This window comes from Rana temporaria, chromosome 8, assembly GCF_905171775.1.
Source record: "Rana temporaria chromosome 8, aRanTem1.1, whole genome shotgun sequence".
In the NCBI taxonomy this organism is placed as follows: domain Eukaryota; kingdom Metazoa; phylum Chordata; class Amphibia; order Anura; family Ranidae; genus Rana; species Rana temporaria.
The window spans coordinates 96916387-96935950 of record NC_053496.1 but is presented as its reverse complement, the minus strand read 5'-3'; the positions used below and the strand labels follow the sequence as shown (position 1 = coordinate 96935950).

The 19564-nt window shown below is 43.5% G+C and overlaps 1 protein-coding gene across 2 annotated transcripts in view; it reads right to left on the bottom strand.

The window, feature by feature from the left end:
• The window catches only part of ADAMTS14 (ADAM metallopeptidase with thrombospondin type 1 motif 14), a 278768-nt gene that overhangs the window by 120874 nt on the left and 138330 nt on the right, over window positions 1-19564 (bottom strand). For both annotated transcript variants that reach the window (XM_040362329.1, XM_040362330.1), the window contains one exon: window positions 2687-2830. In XM_040362329.1, coding sequence (XP_040218263.1) covers window positions 2687-2830 — 144 coding nt within the window. The remainder of the gene's footprint in view (window positions 1-2686; window positions 2831-19564) is intronic.

The following is a 19564-nucleotide window of genomic DNA, read 5'->3' as shown; positions in this document are numbered from 1 at the left end:
CCGTTCGGAAGCCTGTCAATCACAGGCAGTGCTTGGGAACGCCCACTCACGCGGGATCACCGTGAGGTGAAAATCGGGATTAAGAGGTATGTGCTGACAAAAAAAAAAACATCGGCATTGTGTCGGTAGGATGGCGCGACTTTGTGTAATGTCAAAAAATGTTTTAAAGGGTGAACCTCCGCTTTAATGCAATGCACATTCAAGTGCAACATAATGGCATGCAGAATGTTTAGGGACCCTTATTAGTCATGTGTTTTTTTTATATTATTATACTTGCTGCACTTAGGTATGGCAATTTTTTGAATAGTTACCTTGATCAAGCTTGGACAAATGTAACCATGATTATACCATACTTTTAGGATCCCTCTAGAAGCTGGAATTGTAGCAGACACCACCACTCCAGTGATCTCCACTAGCTTCCAAATCCTGTCCCGAGAGGCTGCTCTGCTGCATTGTGAACGTAGGAGGGTGGCCACTGGGCACAGGCATGGTTCAGAGATACTTTTCATTTTCTCAATGGATGCAAAGTATTCTCTGATTGGATGAGGTGAAGAGTGTAATGTCACTACCCCACATCTCCACCTTGTCTAATCAAAGAACACTTTGCATTAATTGAGAAAATGAAAAATTGATCTCTTAATGGCGGCTGTCCCCAGCAGTTACACTTCTGTGTGCACAATGCAGCAGGGCAGCCACTCAGCACAGGACCTGGAAACTAGTTTAGATCACTGTAGTAGTGGTGTCTACTACAGGGAATTTTAGCTTCTAGAGTGATACCACAAGAATGGCGTATGTAGTTGCATTGGTCCAAGCTGGACCAATGTAACTATGTAAAAAATGCAAAACCTGGAATTATTCTTGCAGTAGCCTTTGAAGTCTAGACATGTCACAATCAAAATTATTGGCGTGTAAAGGCATACCAAAAGTGTAAAAGTGACTTTTATATACCCAAGAAGAATTCATTACTCATGGAGTGAAAATAAACAGAGCTCACAAAGATCAGAACTCTGCTATTTCGCCAAACAACAAAAAAGCTTTAACTGAAATGGGGCAGCATAATCATCCTAGACTGGCTTGGGGGTAATTGGCAGTACACACATGTGAATATTTGGCAAAACAAAATGCAATCATAGGAGTGACGGCAGCTGGAAGACAAGCTTTAACGCCCGCCCCCCCCCCCCCCCCACATACAGTATCACCCCTCACATTTTTGAAAATATTTTATTATACCTTTCCACATGACAATAATGAAAAAATTACACTTGGCTACAATGTAAAGTAGTGAGTGTACAGCTTGTATAAAGTGTAAATTAGCTCTCCCCTCAAAATAACTCAACATACAGCCATTAATGTCTAAACCGCTGTATGGTCTTGGCCACCGTGCTGCAGCTCAGTTTCAGGGTCTTGACAATCTTCTTATAGCCAAGGCCATCTTTATGTAGAGCAATACAAAATGTTTTAAATCCTCAGAGAGTTATTTGCCATGAGTTGCCATATTGAACTTCCAGTGACCAGTACGAGAGTGAGAGTGATCACACCAAATTTAACACACCTGCTCCCCATTCAAACCTAAGACCTTGTAACACTAATGAGTTACATGACATCGGGAGGAAAACTGGCTAATTGGGCCCGATCTGGACATTTTCACTTAGGGGTGTACTCACTTTTGTTGCCAGTGGTTTAGACATTAATGGCTGTGTGTTGAGTTATTTTGAGGGGACAGAAAATATACACTGTTATACAAGCTTTACACTCACTACCTTTACATCGTAGCAAAGTGTAATTTTTTCAGTGTTGCCTCTAGATATTACAAAATATTTTCAAAAATGTGAGGGGGTGTACTAACTTTTGTGGGATACTGTAACACTGCCCCTAGAGTAGGTACACAACCTGCCCCCACCCTGGCATAGTTGTATGTGGGAGGTGCTGTGGTGGCAGAGGTCTCTGACTGCAACAGCACCCTTTGGACATCATGTACTTGTTGATACCAAAGCATTTGTAATCTGCATACTGTAAAATATGTACATTAAGGGGTCCATGAGTAAAAAATATAGTATTATGCATATCTCAAAACAGCTGTAAAAAAATATAAACATTAAAATGCAGCAAGTATACTCTGAACGAGACTTGAAGATGCTTTGGTATCAATAATAATAATAAAAAAAAACTAAAAATATATTTTAAAAAGCATGAGATCAAACGGGAAAAATGGGGCTTATGGCTAGTAAATGGCAATTAAACAAATTGAGGTGACATATAGAACTGAGTGAGAAAGTATTCGAAAAATGCTTTCCTAAAACACAAATGTAATGACTCTTAGTGCCATCAATGTTTAACCATGATGTTTGGTATGTGGCATTGATGGAATGGACAAAGACAAAAGCTCACATACTATATATATGTATAAGGAAACAGACAGCTTCCAGGTAGTAATTGCACTGAGAGCACGACCACACTACAAAAGATTGTCTAGACTTCCATTGTGGCTTATGACTCATCCACCATTCACAGTTTTTACATGCAGATGTTCAGATTACCCTCTTGGGTATTAAAGCAATTCCAAAGTTAAACCTTCATGTCTGAAGCCGCTAAGAGAAATGTAAGCAGCCAAGTATCAAACCTGTTTGTTGAATGTATGTACACAAAAATGTATACTATATACACTTTACACATAATTCCAACTCACTGTATATATCTGTTAAGTTCTTGCTTGCTGCACCTAGACCAGTGATAGCGATGGAAAGCAGCCTGTACCAGGGGGGCCATGATGCTTCCCATACTGGTTTCATCAGCACAGCGGTTTCCCTGCCCATCGTGCTCCATACCAAGCCTGCAAGATAAAGAATGTATTGAAGTCTAGTCTACATTCAGTCATCAGCACAATGAAGATCAATGACTGCAAAACATCAGTGTTTTTGAACTGGACACAAATGTATTTATAACACAAATAAAAATTTACTGTATATTTACCGAAAATATGCTACAAATGTATTAACACATGGATTGAGGATGGATTCAACTAAAATCATGTTTGATCCACACATATCCACAATAAGCACAGAAAAAGTCAAAAAGTCAAATACATTACTACAATAACTTGTAGCCTAAATCCAGCCAAAACCTTCCATTTAGAAGTGGTTGTAACCCTAAAGAAAAAAAAAATGATCATCCTGTGTCATTTACCCCTCTCTATTTTCTAAAAAAAACTGGTTGATCCTGACAGTTCCTGTGTCCCCCTGTCTCTGCTGAGCCCTGATTACCGTGGTCAGTTTACGTGCCTCTGTCATCCGTTGTCTCCCCCCTCCCTCCCTGTCTGTCTGTCAGTCTGTAGTATTAACATTAGGAAATCCTGTAATCCGCTGTGTGTCTTTGTGAAAAATTATTGCAAAAAATACTTTATTTCTGCTGGGTGCTCACGTGACCTCCTGCTGCTCTCCCCCTCTCCTCCAGGCTGATGCCAGTGCGGGATCTCAGCCCCTCCCTCTGCGGTGCTCCAAATCGGGACAGAGAGCTCCTGGGGGGTCACGTGAGCACACAGCGGCTCTGTAAATAAGGTATTTAGCGCAATAATTTTACACAAAGACACACACTGCACATGATATAATCCTGTAACACAGGATTTCTTAATGCTGACTTTTCAACCACTTTAAAGCCGAGCATTACCTATAACAACTTGATAAAAAATAATGTTCTTTAGCATGGAACATACGGTCCACATTAATAATTAGGCTACCAACATTAGTGTGTACTGTAAATTGCTCCTGTTTCTTCTTCCCTGAGGCTGCCATGTTACTAAAGCCCTTGGCCCCCAAACAGCAGTAAATCATAAAGCGGAACCTATTCCATCAATTTAACAGTTACATTCCAGGATTACCAACTGTCACATTTGCTTGTGTTCCCAACTAAACTATCAAACCATCAAATGGCAGGTCTCATAGCTGATCACATGTGCAGCCCCACAGCAGTTGCAGATCAAACAGAAGCAGCTTCCTTGGCTGTAGAGGATAGGATGCTTTAATTCTGCTTTAAGGCTGTCAGCAAATCATCCTTTACAAATTCGGCAGTGCCTAAAAATTGCCTAAAAATGGAGAGCAACTGAGCATGTGAAGAACAGGGTGAAGCAGTGTATTATTGTAGTTTGAGCAGTATAGATACTTTTTTTTTTATGTTTTACATAGCTATACCTGCGAAAGGAGCTAGCTTGGAGTGATCGAACAGGACTTAATTTTCTGACTAAAGTTCCACTTTAAGAAGAATTAGATCAGGGGTTCCCAACCAGTGGCCCGCAGAGCCCTCTGATGTGGCCTGCGACCTCCTGCTCTGGGATGGTGGGTTGGCAAGCTCAGATCATGACCCTCCATTCCAGAGCATCAGTGTTTTAAATGAAACCATAGGTAGAGGAAGGAAGCAGCTGTGAAGCAGAGCCACATAAGCCGATGCTTCCTGTATAGCGCCAACTCCTTTTACAGGTGGAGTGATATCGAATGCACTCTCCCTGGAACATTATTGTACTTCAGGTTATATATACTTAAAGGGGTTGTAAATCTTTGTGTTTTTTTCACCTTCATGCATCCTATGCATGAAGGTGAAAAAATACCTTGCAGTCACCGCCCCCCCCGAGCCCCCGTATTACTTACCTGAGCCTGAATTTCCGAGGGAGTGATCCCGCGTCGTTCTCCCCATGCCTGATCGGTTCTTTATTGGATAGATTGATAGTAGCGCAGCCATTCGCTCCCGCTTCTGTCAATCAAATTCAATGATGAAGCGGGGCCGAGTCATACAATCGGCAGCTATGAACGCTGATTGTATGGCACTGGAGCGCGCCCGCAAGGTAACCCCCTCGGTAGAGAGCTTCCCAGAGGGGGATAGCTCTTGTGGGGAGGAGCCGCAAGAGCCGCCAAGGGACCCCAGAAGAGGACGATCGGGCCACTCCGTGCAAAACAAACTGCACAGTGGAGGTAAGTATGATGGGCCAGATCCACAAAAACCTGGCGCAACTTAAAAAATCCCATTTAAGTTACACTGCCTTAAAATTTCTACCTAAGTGCCCGATCCACAAAGCACTTACCTAGAAATTTCAGGCCGTGTAACTAAAATTCCGCCGGCACAAGGCGTTCCTATTCAAATGGGGCGAGTCCCATTTAAATGAGGCGCGCTCCCGCGCCGGCCGTACTGCGCATGCGCGAAGTTACGTTACGCCGAGTTTTGTGGATCGCGCCGGCTTAAAAAAGTTGCGTCGGGAAAAAAAATTAAAATTGACAGCGTTGCTCGGCATGCATTCCTGAGGGAGAACTCCATGCCAATTTTCAAAGAAAAAACCGGCATGTGTTCACCCCCCAGGAGCATACCAGGCCCTTAGGTCTGGTATGGGTTGTAAGGAGACCCCCCTACGCCGAAAAATCGACGTAGGGGGTCCCCCTACAATCCATACCAGACCCGTATCCAAAGCACGCTACCCGGCCGGTCAGGAAAGGGAGTGGGGACGAGCGAGCGCCCCCCCTCCTGAGCCGTGCCAGGCCGCATGCCCTCAACATGGGGGGGTTGGGCGCTCTATGGATATAGTGTGATATCTGCTGAGATATGTGAAGTGGTAGTTTTTTGGCAGAATAGCAGCTATTATAAAAGAAATGCTAGAAATGAGGAAAGGTGTCTCTATATGGAAACACTAACAGCGCTCAGGTAAAATAAAAAAATCTAAAATTACCCCTCTGCTTATGGTGATAGATATTCACCCTTGGTGAGAGCAATTGTCACTCCAAATCAATCATATACCATGAGTGAAAAAGAAGAGCACAAAACCTCACTGAAATGATAATGGTTGAAATTGCAAAAGAAACGATGATACAAAGTCCATTTACCAAAAAAATGCATTAGCATAAAAAAGTCTCTAAAATCATTGTAATTCCTGTGCGTTGTTAAACGACGAGTCTACACCCATACAGACAGCAGTTGTATAGAACGAGCAACTTGTCAGCTGGAGCTGAGCTGACAAGCAACATGGCTACGTGAGCTAATAGTCCTAACATCTGATGTGCCTGTATTTTTCTATTACATTGTAAGCATAACATTTTGTGAGGTGCTTGGTTTGAATAAAAAGCAATATCACACTATGTTCCTTTCCTATGCTTATTTTCCATGATCATACTCTGCCCTTGATTACCCATCCACTCCACCAAGAGACGCTGGTAATAGGAGGAAAGATATTTAGAGTCTTCCAGGATACATCCTAGGCATACCATTTGAAGGAGCCCAGCAGGATCACAGGAGTTCTCAAGGCTGATTACACCATAGGCATCTGGTGAGTAGAACTCCTAAGGGAGACCTGTATGTGAAGATCTTTGTGTGGACACTTCAGGAGTATAACAACGCACAGGAATTACAATGATTTTAGAGACTTTTTTATGCTAATGCGTTTTTTTGGTAAATGGACTTTGTATCATCGTTTCTTTTGCAATTTCAACCATTATCATTTCAGTGAGGTTTTGTGCTCTTCTTTTTCACTCATGGTATATGATTGATTTGGAGTGACAATTGCTCTCACCAAGGGTGAATATCTATCACCATAAGCAGAGGGGTAATTTTAGATTTTTTTATTTTACCTGAGCGCTGTTAGTGTTTCCATATAGAGACACCTTTCCTCATTTCTAGTATTACTAATCTGCTGTTGGAACAATTGCTACCTATTTTTATCAATTATTATTAATGCTTATCAACCTGTTTTTATTAGTTATTATCATTTTTATTCATTGGTTTTTATTCTCATCTCACCATCCATCCCCATTTTATCCAAGCTTTGAATGTATTTCTGAGTCAGAGTGGCCCTAGTGGATCATGTGACTGGGCGGGTTTATCTCCCCAGCACACATATACCCCAACAAAGATGGCGTTTTGTATGGCCTGAGGAAGGAGCAAGCATGCTCCGAACGCGAAGCTGCCTCCTCTCACCTTGCACCAGGAAGTGACGTCATCTCTGATTGCCCCACGTTCCCTGCTGTTCCCATAGGCTGTGAATGCTGGCATCCACCCGCACGAGCTGTCAGCTGCACTTCAGAGACATGGACGTTTGGAAGAAAAACTGATTTTGCTGCAGGATTACTGCCATGCTTGTGTTTATGCTCCCTTTGTGAGTAGTTTCACTTTTGACTTATCATTAAATGGTTTTCCAATACTGCATTTAGAGGCGCTGTGTTTATTTTCCTTCCTTATTTAAATATCTTGGAAAACCAGTGTCTCAACCAACAGTTTTATATGATGACAATCAAGAATTTTAAAGAATTGCCAATAATACAATAATCAATGCCAGAACCAAACACATTGATGTCAGACACCATTACCTCCAATACATTGTGGAACAAAATGTGATTGTACTTGAATACTGTAAAACTGATTATAATAAATACTATCACAAAGCCACTACCAAACCAAAAGTTTACAGAACACTAAAAGAAGATGGGATTATAAGAGAAGTAGTTGTTGACTGGGGTGTTAGCACGCTGTTTATACAGAAATAGGTGCAGCAACCATTCACATATATTATATTGTAATCATAAGTTCTGTCACTGGGCAGTAGTGTTGTAGTGTTCTGCAGCAGCTTTTCAACAGTTTGAAGTGCAGAAACCTGCATATACACACTTCCTGTCATTGCTGAATTTTTGCCATTCAACCATGATAGAGAGGCTACTGAAGGTATGTGCAAACATCTCTACCTGCACTTCATACCAAATGCAGCCTGACTCCTTTCCCCCTGTGAAGTCTATTTAGGTGTATTTATTAACTGTTAACTTCTTTTATGAATTACTTATGGCATTTATGCAGTCATGAACTAAACTGCTTACTGAATTGAAGTCTAGACTGGTTACCGTAGGGTTAATGATGTTTTTCACTTGCGCCTTACGCAGGAACTGTGAACTGAAGAAAAGCATTACTTGCTCCATGAACAGCTGGCCCTATTTTTCTTAGACATCTGACTTCTAGCATGCACATTTTTTTCTTTTTTCATATGTTTGTTTTATAGAGGTCTTAGATAACTAAACAGGGAACAGACTGTGTGTAACAAACTCTGTAAAGTGGCTTACAAAAGTACGGGGTGAAAAGCAAATAATAGAACATGCATTTTTAGATCTGGACAATAAAAATATTGGCAATGCTATTGATTGATAACACGTCTAAATCTATAATAAGAGGTGGATGGCTGCAATTTTTGATGCCTAGACAAATTATTATTGTTTATGGCAAAGTATACCTCAATTTGGTGACTATAGAGCAGGGATGCCCAACCAGTGGCCCTCTGATGTGGCCTGCGACCTCCTGCTGGGATACGGGTCGGCAAGCCCGAAATGCAGGTTCCTGACCTCCCATCCCAGAGCATCAGTGTTGTGAATGAAGACAGCAGTAGAGGAAGTAAGTGGCTGCAGAGCAGAGCCACATAGGCTGATGCTTCCTGTATAGCGCCGCCTCCTGTCTCAGGCAGAGTGATACCAAATGCACTCTGCCTGGGACAGCAACAGCTGAAAGGAAGACTGGTAGATAAATTATTTGTTCTGCAGTGGTTACTGGACTGCTTTCAAACTGATCCGAAGGTGCGGGTTACCTGCACTGAGCCATAGGATTCTTTTATTACCTGCGGGTTTGGTGCGCTGTCTGAAAATGCACCCGCAGGAAAGCCACAGGTGCACTGGGCTGCACCGCTCTGCACCTGTGGTTTGGGTGAACCGAAACACATCAGTGTGGAAGCAGCCTTATGCCCTGTACACATGGTCTGAATTTTTCCATCCGAAATTCCGATGGATTTAGATAGAGAACATGTTCTCTATTTTTCCGACGGAAAAAATTCCTATCAGAAAATCCGTTTATCTGTATGGAATTCCGACGCACTAAAAACCATGCATGCTCAGAATAAAGTCGACGCATGCTCGGAAGCATTGAACTTAATTTTTCTCGGCTCGTCACCGCGTTCTTAACGGTTGGAATTTGGTGTGACCGAGTGTATGCAAGACAGCTTCAGCGGAATTCCATTGGAATTCCGTTGAAAAGCCATCCGAGTTTATTCTGTGGGCTCTATAGAGTAGAGAAGGCTGTGTCAAAGTCCGCTCTGCTAATACAGAGGGGACATAGACCTTGCCCTCGCTCTTCAAAAGGTTGGGAACCCCTGCTAAAGAGCTTATGATCCTTTCACTTCTACAGTGCAGAGAATTGTAAATGTAGCTATTAAAACATTGCTGATTATACCAAGGGCATTATTTGAGTAAGTTTGGACCATTTCCTTTTCATACAAATTTTTATGTATTTTGGAAGCCTCAAATATTCAAACTGTGCAAACACTGTATATAGTACATTTTGCAAACTGGCTTATAAATGTACTGGATGAAGTACGGGAATACAAGGTGAAAAACTGCTTGCCGTCCAGCGCACAATGATATACGTCGGCAGAATGGCAAGGCTGCGCAAATGGGAGTACCCGTACGTCCCCTTTAAAGTGCGGGCGAGCTTGCCCACGGGTCCTGCGGACTCGATGTCCGCTGGTGGCCCGCGATCGTGAAAACAGTAAGGCAGAACGGGTAGATGCCTGTAAACAAGGCATTTCCCTGTTCTGCCTAGCAACATGACAGGGATCCTGTCATTGCTGAATTTTTGCCATTCAACCATGATAGAGAGGCTACTGAAGGTATGTGCAAACATCTCTACCTGCACTTCATACCAAATGCAGCCTGACTCCTTTCCCCCTGTGAAGTCTATTTAGGTGTATTTATTAACTGTTAACTTCTTTTATGAATTACTTATGGCATTTATGCAGTCATGAACTAAACTGCTTACTGAATTGAAGTCTAGACTGGTTACCGTAGGGTTAATGATGTTTTTCACTTGCGCCTTACGCAGGAACTGTGAACTGAAGAAAAGCATTACTTGCTCCATGAACAGCTGGCCCTATTTTTCTTAGACATCTGACTTCTAGCATGCACATTTTTTTCTTTTTTCATATGTTTGTTTTATAGAGGTCTTAGATAACTAAACAGGGAACAGACTGTGTGTAACAAACTCTGTAAAGTGGCTTACAAAAGTACGGGGTGAAAAGCAAATAATAGAACATGCATTTTTAGATCTGGACAATACAAATATTGGCAATGCTATTGATTGATAACACGTCTAAATCTATAATAAGAGGTGGATGGCTGCAATTTTTGATGCCTAGACAAATTATTATTGTTTATGGCAAAGTATACCTCAATTTGGTGACTATAGAGCAGGGATGCCCAACCAGTGGCCCTCTGATGTGGCCTGCGACCTCCTGCTGGGATACGGGTCGGCAAGCCCGAAATGCAGGTTCCTGACCTCCCATCCCAGAGCATCAGTGTTGTGAATGAAGACAGCAGTAGAGGAAGTAAGTGGCTGCAGAGCAGAGCCACAAAGGGCTGATGCTTCCTGTATAGCGCCGCCTCCTGTCTCAGGCAGAGTGATACCAAATGCACTCTGCCTGGGACAGCAACAGCTGAAAGGAAGACTGGTAGATAAATTATTTGTTCTGCAGTGGTTACTGGACTGCTTTCAAACTGATCCGAAGGTGCGGGTTACCTGCACTGAGCCATAGGATTCTTTTATTACCTGCGGGTTTGGTGCGCTGTCTGAAAATGCACCCGCAGGAAAGCCACAGGTGCACTGGGCTGCACCGCTCTGCACCTGTGGTTTGGGTGAACCGAAACACATCAGTGTGGAAGCAGCCTTATGCCCTGTACACATGGTCTGAATTTTTCCATCCGAAATTCCGATGGATTTAGATAGAGAACATGTTCTCTATTTTTCCGACGGAAAAAATTCCTATCAGAAAATCCGTTTATCTGTATGGAATTCCGACGCACTAAAAACCATGCATGCTCAGAATAAAGTCGACGCATGCTCGGAAGCATTGAACTTAATTTTTCTCGGCTCGTCACCGCGTTCTTGACGGTTGGAATTTGGTGTGACCGAGTGTATGCAAGACAGCTTCAGCGGAATTCCATTGGAATTCCGTTGAAAAGCCATCCGAGTTTATTCTGTGGGCTCTATAGAGTAGAGAAGGCTGTGTCAAAGTCCGCTCTGCTAATACAGAGGGGACATAGACCTTGCCCTCGCTCTTCAAAAGGTTGGGAACCCCTGCTAAAGAGCTTATGATCCTTTCACTTCTACAGTGCAGAGAATTGTAAATGTAGCTATTAAAACATTGCTGATTATACCAAGGGCATTATTTGAGTAAGTTTGGACCATTTCCTTTTCATACAAATTTTTATGTATTTTGGAAGCCTCAAATATTCAAACTGTGCAAACACTGTATATAGTACATTTTGCAAACTGGCTTATAAATGTACTGGATGAAGTACGGGAATACAAGGTCAAAAACTGCTTGCCGTCCAGCGCACAATGATATACGTCGGCAGAATGGCAAGGCTGCGCAAATGGGAGTACCCGTACGTCCCCTTTAAAGTGCGGGCGAGCTTGCCCACGGGTCCTGCGGACTCGATGTCCGCTGGTGGCCCGCGATCGTGAAAACAGTAAGGCAGAACGGGTAGATGCCTGTAAACAAGGCATTTCCCTGTTCTGCCTAGCAACATGACAGGGATCTACTGCTCCCAGCATATGCGTGCGCATAGGGTGTGCCGGGTGTGCCTGGGCACACCCTAATCACCCCATGTGCATTAGCATTATCCAGGGGTGGCACCAGGTGGGGGGTTGGGGTCCCAGTGGCCAGTGTAATTGCCCCCAATTATATTAAAGGCTAGGTTCAACTGTAGGAACACATTACACCTATATGTAGAATGTAACAAAATATGCTCCCAATCAACTGTCTCCCACAAACAGAGCCTCCTCCCTGTGACAGCAGGTGGCGCTCATGTGTGTTTGAGCTTTGGGGTGCACACCCTAATACAATAGGCTGCGCACACCTATGGCTCCCAGTGAGCGGGAGCAGTGATCTCTGTCATGTTCTAGTGAGCCCATGCCCCCTACAGTTGGAACACACTGAGGGAACACATTTAACCCCTTGATCGCTCCCCTAGTGTTTAACCCCTTCCTTGTCAGTGACATTTACACAGGAATTAGTGCACTGATTGCTGTATAAATGTCAATGCTTCCAAAATAGTGTCAAAATTGTCCGATCTGTCTGCCGCAAACATGATAAAAATAGAAGATCGCCGCCATTACTAATAAAAATAATTAATTAATTATAAAAATGCCTTAAATCTATCCCCTACTTTGTAGACGCTATAACTTTTGTGCAAACCAATCAATATACGCTTATTGCGATTTTTACCAAAAATACGTAGAAGAATACATATCGGCCTAAACTGAATAAAATAAAATAATTTTTTTATATATTTTTTTGATATATATAATAGAAAAAAGTAAAAAATATTGCTTTTTTTTTTAATTGCCGCTGTTTTTGTTTATAGCGCAAAAAATAAAAACCGCAGAGGTGATCAACTACCATCAAACAAAAGCTCTATTTGTGGGGAAAAAAGGACATCAATTTTGTTTGGGTGCAAGGTCGCACAACAGTGAAACTGTCAGTTAAACCAATGCAGTGCCGTATCAAAAAAAAATTCTAGTCAGGAAAGGAGTAAATCCTTCCGGGGCTAAAGTGATTAACAGTTGTCACTGTGGACTGCTAAATTTAAACCTGAGGTATACCTCCAGTCAAAAAGTATTTTAGTTTTGTGTAGAGTCAGGAAGGGTTTAGAACCTCTGTCAGTTTTTACTCTGTAGACCCACTAGGGAGAATTCCCCTTATTTCCTCTCCCAGTGGCAATGCGGGATAGGAAGGAGGGGACATCTCCAGGAGAGACACCGCAAAATAACCAACCGAGGGAGAGTAAGAACCTTTATCAATGTTTTATTGCTATCTTTTCCCTGTTTTGGAGATTCTCCCTTACTTCCTTTCAGGGTGAAAAGTTATGAGGGAAAATCTCCCCAGCACAGCATCAGACAGCAATAAAATCTGACAGATTCCAGCACCAAACCCCCTACACTGTATCTTTCCATAGCAAATGATTAGAAGCAGTTTTTAAATGAGCATTTTACTATTAATCTGAATGAACTGCATGCCTCCTGGTCCACCAACCCCATCCACCACATGCCAAAATATTCTGCTGTCATGTCCAGGACACGCTATGACTTATTATGCGTTTTACACACTTTAACGACAATTCGCAGTGTCCTCCCCGAGATCACCCCAACCACGACAAATTATACAAAATACGCCCCCTAATAAATCATTTTTCCCAGCGATTTGCTGAAGTGTTTATCCTAGACCAAAACATTTGTATGGACAAATCTCATATACACTTTACTGACCGACTGCAGTTCAAGCAGTATATCCCAAGTAAGAAAGACCAGGTACGGCTTAAAATTGAATAAATTGTGTGATTGAGCCACTGGATACGTGTACACCTTTCAAATTTATGAAGGCTCCAGTTCCGTGAGTGCCCCACCTATTTTGTAACCAGTGGGAAAATGTTCTGGGAGCTGGCATACCCCCTATTCAAAAAAGGATACCATTTATATGTGCTTTTAGATTGTAAGCTCTAACGAGCAGGGCCCTCTGATTCCTCCTGTATTGTATTGTAATTGTACTGTCTTCCCTGAAGTTGTAAAGCGCTGTGCAAACTGTTGGCGCTATAAAAATCCTGTATAATAATAATAATAATATGTGGACAATTATTATACTAGTTTGCCCCTTTTTCGTCACCCAGGCCAGCGGTACCTTAAAAAAAAAAAAAAAAAAAGGTCTTCCCACAACATCTATTAACAAGAAAGCTACAAAACTGGGACTTTACATTCACGGAGAATGAGGAAGTGTTGGCCATGAAGTGGAGGGACAAGAAAGTTCACATCCTCTCTACCATCCACAATGACACCTTGGTGGAGATCCAGAGAAAACGTGGCTCCATTGTAAAGCCTGAATATGTTCACGACTACAATCTGTTAATTGGGGGGGGGGGGGTGGATTTAAATGATTTGATTCTACAACTATACTTGTCAACCCGAAAGTCCCATTACTGGTATAAGAAAGTTGTGTTTCATCTCTTTCATATGGCCATGTTTAATTTGTTTGTCTGCTATCAAAAATCAACCGAAAACCAAGCCATCACCTACCTCAAAAATATGGAAGACATTGTCACTGCCCTGATTTACCAGCAAGGACCCGCCCCAGGAAACAATCGCTCTGATTGTGTGAGTCGACTTAATGAGCAACATTTTCCCTATAACATTCCCCCCACAGAATCCAGAAAAAGATGCCAAAAGAAATGTTGTATGCAGTAGAGGAAGAGTAAAAAGAGATATTAGTTATTATTGCCCCCAATGTCCCTCCCAACCTGGTCTGTGCTTTAGAGATTGCTTCAGAAATGATCACACATCCATTAGATATTAGTTCCCCTTATTTTTAACAGATTGCCATTTCCCTGTTTCAAATACCTGTGTGGAGTATTTGCCTGCTACCATGTTTCTACCTTCCATGTTAACTGACCCTGACTTTTTTTCCGACAATGTCTTTGCCTGCCATTTCAAACCATGTTTCTGACTTCCACGTGCACTGACCTCGACCATGTTTTTGCCTGCCACTTGGACTGATCTTTTGCCCTTCTACTTTAGTACACAGGGGTCTCACATATGTGAGGGGCTTCAGAATTGCGTTCTGAGTAGAGAAAATCTGTTTTTGATTTTCTGTGTTCCCAGAACAGTGTCTGTTGTCCAAAGGCTTCAGAGAGATTTGGGTCGTAGAAGCCTCTACCCCTGTCCCCCTGACCCTAAGTTTGATGGGCCTTCCTGCTGCCTGGACCAATACTTTGGCTGTGCTGACCATATCGTTGCCTGTAATGACCCAGGACCCTATGGACCATGTTTTTTCCTCCTGCCTGGACCAATACTTTGGCTGTGCTGACCATATTGTTGCCTGTAATGACCCAGGACCTTATGGACCATGTTTCTTCCTGCTGCCTGGACCAATACTTTGGCTGTGTTGACCATATCTCTGCCTGCTGCCTCTGCTGACTATGCCTTGACATCTCTATTTGGGGTTATTTTTTCTCAAAGATATGTAGCAGTATAAATTTGGTCCAAATTTATGAAGAAAAATTACTTATTTGCAAAATTTTACAGTAGAAACTAAAAAAAAGTAATTTTTTTAATCTTCGCTCCTTTTCCGCTTATATCACAAAAAAAAAAAAAACCCTGTGGTGATTAAATACCACCAAAAGAAAAGCTCAATGTGTGACAAAAAAAAATGATAAAACATTTGTTTGGATACAGTGTAGCATGACTGAGTAATTGTCCTTCAAAGTTTGAAAGCACTGAAAGCTGAAAATTAGTCTGGGCAGGAAGGTGTATAAGTGCCCTGTTTAGAAGAGGTTAAATGAGTCTCAGTCAGCACTAGTCCAATTGCATGCACAAATTATTATTATACAGGACTTATATAGGGCCAACAGTTTGAGCAGCTCTTTGCAAGATTAAAGGGGTACAATTCCAAAACAATTCTATACATGAGGAATCAAAGGGCCTGCTCATAAGAGCTTACAATCCAGGTCAACCATATTCCCTTTACCTTTAATAACCTTTAATCATTTCACTATATTTCTATATTTTTGGGGGGTGGAACTCCACTTTAATGTATTTTTAGCAAAATATCAGGGGGGGGGGGGGGGCTGCCAGGTAGGCTGTACAGGGCCCCCTGTGATTTCTCTCAGCAGCCCTGCAGAAAGCAGTCACATCTGTAAGCTATGGTATGTTATAGCCCAGGTGCCTTTGATTCGATGTATATGTGCATTGAAGTTCCATTTAGAATGAATGGCAATGCACTATAACAAACATACTCTATACTAATTTTACCTTTCTTAACCTTCCTAATTCTCCTAATGAACAAATCTCTGCTGATTAGAAGATGCCAAGAGTTTATTCTCCTACTACTAAGTTTAAGGGTTTGAACACCAGTTCTAATCACATTTTTGTTTGGCCTCAGAAACTTTAGTGATTAAAGCATGAGAGCCCCAACATTCTTCTAATATACACAGGATGATTATTATTTAAATATACTTCAATAGTGACCTACTCTAATAATACCTTCTTTAGTGTAGCAAGCAGATGCTGTCAATCAGCATGATTGTTTGCTCAATTTTAAAGTCTGTGGTTAAGCCCAGGTTCACACTGGGTGCGATTTCATTAGATTTGAGATGCGATTTCACATGTGAAATCGCATCTAAAATGCCGCCAATTGTCGGCAATGGCGCCGTCCTAATTGGTGCGACGCCGCATCTGCGGCGCTGCACCGATTTCAAAAAGTAGTTCTTGTACTACTTTTTGCGATTTCGGGCCGCGATTTACATAGACATCTGTGCAGAAACCTGCACAGATGTCTCTTAAATCGCGGCCGAAATCGGGACTGCCGGCGGGAGTGAAATCGTGTGAGTTCAGCTGAACTCGCACGGCTTCACTCCCGCAGCCCAGTGTGAACCAGGGCTAAGAGTGAGTAAATTATGAATCATGGGGCCTGATTCTCAAAAGAGATACGCAGACTTAACTGCTGTTCAGCCTGCGTATCCCTGTGCCTAACTTTGGAAACGATTCTCAAAAGGCTTTTTCCAAAGTTAGGCAGAAAATCTGACATGTGTAAGACACTTACACGGTCAGATTTTAGGATGCAGTACCGCATCCGCCACTGGGGGCATTTCTCATTGAAATGCAGCTTTGCGTATGCAAATGAGGACTTAAGCAGATTTTCAAAGCATTTCAGCACTGTGATTTCTGCGTAAGTTCCGAATTTGCCTGCGCAAAACTAGGGCTGGTTTTATAATGTGGAAAGTTAGTCACACATTGTAAAGGCCCATTCCAGCGACGGCATTTGGTATGCATTCCTGAGGGAGAACTCCACAGCAATTTTTAAATTCAAAACCGCTATGGGTTCCCCCCCAGGAGCATACCAGGCCCTTAGGTCTGGTATGGGTTGTAAGGAGACCCCCCTCCGCCTAAAATTCGACGTAGGGGGTCCCCCTACAATCCATACCAGACCCGTATCCAAAGCACGCTACCCGGCCGGTCAGGAATGGGAGTGGGGACGAGCGAGCGTCCCCCCCCTCCTGAGCCGTGCCAGGCCGCATGCCCTCAACATGGGGGGGTTGGGTGCTCTGGGGCAGGGGGGCGCACTGCGGGCCCCCCCACCCCAGAGCACCCTGTCCCCATGTCGATGAGGACAGGACCTCTTCCCGACAACCCTTGCCATTGGTTGTCGGGGTCTGCGGGCGGGGGCTTATCGGAATCTGGGAGTCCCCTTTAATAAGGGGGCCCCCAGATACCGACCCCCCACCCTAAGTGAATGGATATGGGGTACATCGTACCCCTATCCATTCACCTGGAGGCAAAAAGTAAAAGTTAGTAAACACACAACACAAGGGTTTTTAAAATAATTTATTATTCTGCTCCGGATGCCCCCCTGTCTTCGTTATTAGCTCAATTACCAGGGGGGGCTTCTTCTTCCACTCTCCGGGGTCTTCTCCGCTCTCCGGGGGGGGTTTCTTCTTCCGCTCTCCGGGGGGGGCTTCTCCGGACTCCGGGGGGCTTCTTCCATCTTCTACCCTCTTCCGCTGTTGACTCGGCGAACCCCGGTTCTTCTGCAGCTCTCCGGTGCCTTCTTCTTCAGCGCTGGCTGCCTGCTATGTTTGTGTGTTAGCTCAATTAGTAACAGGCAGCCGGCGCGGTCTTCTGTGACGTCAGGGTCTTCTGTTCTTCTCCCCTCTTCCGATGTTGACTCGTCGCCTCTTGTCGCTGTAATGATGGAAGCGCGCCTTGCATCCCATTTATATAGGCATCACCGTCCCATCATGAAGAATACTGTGACAGAAATAATTTGACAACATTTGGCTGCTTGGGGCCAGTGTATGTCAATATTTAGGTCGGGGGAAGGGGGGGAAAAAGGATTTTGGGAGGGACTTTTCGCGGCACTGATAAAGACAAACTGATAAAAAAATATCACAATTTATTAAACAAAAAAGAAAATAAGTATAATACAAGGACAATTTAAGAACAAACCCCACATTTCACAACAGAAAGCAAAAAACAGACTGTGTCTTAATGTAAGGAATTGATGACCTCGACCGGTTTCGCGGTGATTTACCGCTTCTTCAGGAGGAAATTCTTTTCTTTTCTAAAAGGTATGCATAGACATATAAATAAACAAGCAGAATATACAATATGAGTATACATTTGTACAATTCAATACAATGCGTTATATAGTGGAGCCGAGCACTCACCCAGGTTGGTCATATGATCAGACGTGGAGCCTGGTATAAGCCTTCCGTGGCGCGTGGAGGGGGATATTTTATTTAGACGGGCTCTATTGAGGTGAGGAGTAGAATAAATCATGTATACAAGGAATGATCAATTAATTATTGGGGTGTGGGTCACCAGTAGGTGAAAGGAAGTGTGTGTGAGTGGCAGACAAAAAAGGGGGGGGGGGAAAGAGAAAGAAAATGAGGGGGAGGGAAAAAGGGAAAAAAGAGGAAGGGGAGGGAAAGGGGGGTAAGTAAGTAAAAGAAGGAGAGAAATAGGGGGGGGAGGGGGGAGAGGAGGGGGAAAAGGGAATGAAGAAGGAAGAGGTTGTTTGAGGGAAAGAGGAAGGGGGGCAGGGGGGAGGGAAAAGAAAGGGACAATAGGGGGAGGGTGAAGTTGGGATTTAGAATGGTTGGGGTTAGGGTAACATGAAGGGGGAGAAAGGGGGGGGGAAAAGGGGATAAGGAAGAGTAGAAAGGGGGAGGGGTGGGGAAAAGAGAGAATGGGGGAAGAGGAAAAGAAGGAATGGGGGAGGAGGAAGGGAGGTAAGGAAAAAAGGGGGACGGATCAGTGAAGTGGTGCATAAAGTGTCTGAACAAGGGGAAAAAATAGAAGGAAAAAGCAGGCGGGAGTGTAAAGGAAAAAAGGGGGGGGGGAAGGGGGGGGAGGTTGGAGGTTGGAAAAGACAGATGGGGGTGTAAGGGAAAAAAAGGGGGGGGGGAAGAGGGGGAGAGGTTGATGTGGAGGACGGGTATGGATGAAATGTGTGGGATACAGGAGGGACAGGGTGAAGTGGGGGGAGGAGAGGGGATGGGGGGGGGGGAAAGGAGGGAAATTGGGAAAGCGGGGAAGTGGGGGTTGGTTTGAAAGGGGGGGGAAAAGGGAAAGTGTGGGGTAAAATAAATGGAGGAGGGGGAGGGGAGGAGAGGAGGGAAAAGGAAATAGAGAGAGAGGTGGGCCATGAGATGGCTAGTGAGGATCATAAAATAGTGACCCTAATAAGAAAACATCCGCATATACAGAAAATGCATTGTTATATGCGGAGATACATAGAATTGGGGGGGGGGTGGTGAACGGGGAAAGCCCATCAATAGAAACGTCAGTGAGTAAGGAAGATCCAACACCAAGGTAGCCAACCAACAAGGTACATTCCATAAGGGGTCCTTACCAGGACTGCAGCAAAGGTACGCAGGTTACTGGGGCACAGAGAACCGGACAATAATAGCCATATATGTACTATCACAAACTGCCAGAATACAGGCAAGCATTAGGCACTCGA